The sequence below is a fragment of the Aplysia californica genome, unplaced genomic scaffold (genome assembly GCF_000002075.1).
Source record: "Aplysia californica isolate F4 #8 unplaced genomic scaffold, AplCal3.0 scaffold01707, whole genome shotgun sequence".
NCBI lineage: Eukaryota > Metazoa > Mollusca > Gastropoda > Aplysiida > Aplysiidae > Aplysia > Aplysia californica.
The window spans coordinates 40,088-41,483 of record NW_004798977.1 but is presented as its reverse complement, the minus strand read 5'-3'; the positions used below and the strand labels follow the sequence as shown (position 1 = coordinate 41,483).

Genomic DNA, 1,396 nt, shown 5'->3' with positions numbered 1-1,396 from the left:
TTCTTCTTCTTCTTCTTCTTCTTCTTCTTCTTCTTCTTCTTCTTCTTCTTCTTCTTCTTCTTCTTCTTCTTCTTCTTCTTAAATAAAACATCCTCTTCTTCCCCGCCAGCAATGGCGTCTGACAGATGACGGCCAGCTGATGTCCGGAGAGTTTGTCATCGGCTTGTCCCTGGCCACCAAAAACTCTCCCCAACAGTTCAAGATCTTCAAACTCTCGAAAGCCTCTAACGTGAAGACTCTGTGGCGCTATGACCATGTAAGTAAAGGAGAGATAAGACACGTTGCTAAGTGTGCAAACTGGTCTTGTGTCCTTTTGATAATAGCTGAACTATTTTTGATGATGTGTAGACAGGTTTTTACATCTTCGTCTTTTTTTGTAAATACTTTTTAAGTACTTAAAAAAAAAAAAGGAAAATAAGCGTGGCGCCAATTTTGCTGTTTTTCGGTCTCAGGTGAACGAGATCTGGGATTTTTTTTTTCCGACATTCGGTTTGTTACGATCTTTTCAATATTTCAAAGTCAAAACCTGGAAGTTGGATATTGGAATCCACCTAAAGTTAGAAGATTTGTAGTCTACTTAGGAATATTTTCTCCCAGTACTGGGTCTTGTCAGAGAATTAAGTACACGGTTATCAAAATATTATCTCTGTTCTTAGTCCGGCGCGGCAGATAGATAAACTAAGCAAAAAACAAGCAAAAACAAAAAAAAGAGAAAAAAAATTGAACTAAAAAAAGAACGAATAAATAAATAAATGCATTAAAATGATAATAAATGAATAGATAAAAATCGAAAAGATAATCTTTCTCCTGTCATTTTCATTTCTCAAATCTTGTCTTGGAGACATGCATAATAATAATATGGGCAACAGCTTATGCCAACTTGTTTCCGATTTTATTAACTTAGACTGTCCCCGTGGTTTTATGCACCCCGCATAATTTAGCCAAATTTAATAATTAAAAATTTTCTTGCACAATTTCTGATGATTTTCCTGTATCATTCTTCGTAAAAGAATTAACAGAATCGCATAATTTCACATTTTTTGGGCTCAGTTTGCATATTTTCAGAATGAATTTTTCTTGCATAAAACGACGGGGACAGCTTAGATACTGATCTTGGCTTTTGGTTCAGAAAATAACCCAGCAAGGTTCTCAGACACTGCTTAATAATAATTTTTTTTTTTCCCCGTGTCCTCATTTTGGTGCCCGTCTTTGTTGGTTACGTAAAAAGAAAGTAATGATGCAGATTGTTATATGAAAGGGGAATTGTTGAGTCGGTAATGATGATGATGATGATGATGATGATGATGATGATGATGATGATGATGCTGATGATGATGTTGTTGGCGATGGTGACGGTAATGGTAATTGTGATGGTGAGCATGAGGATGATTATTTA

At 35.6% G+C, this 1,396-nt stretch overlaps 1 protein-coding gene across 1 annotated transcript in view; it reads left to right on the top strand.

Moving 5' to 3' along the window:
- LOC118477132 overlaps window positions 1–256 on the top strand; it is a gene marked incomplete at its 3' end in the record, with an annotated part of 3,330 nt that extends 3,074 nt beyond the window's left edge. The window contains 1 exon segment of the mRNA XM_035973689.1: window positions 110–256. Within this exon segment, the coding sequence (XP_035829582.1) occupies window positions 110–256 (147 nt within the window).
- Window positions 257–1,396: the final 1,140 nt, after the last annotated feature.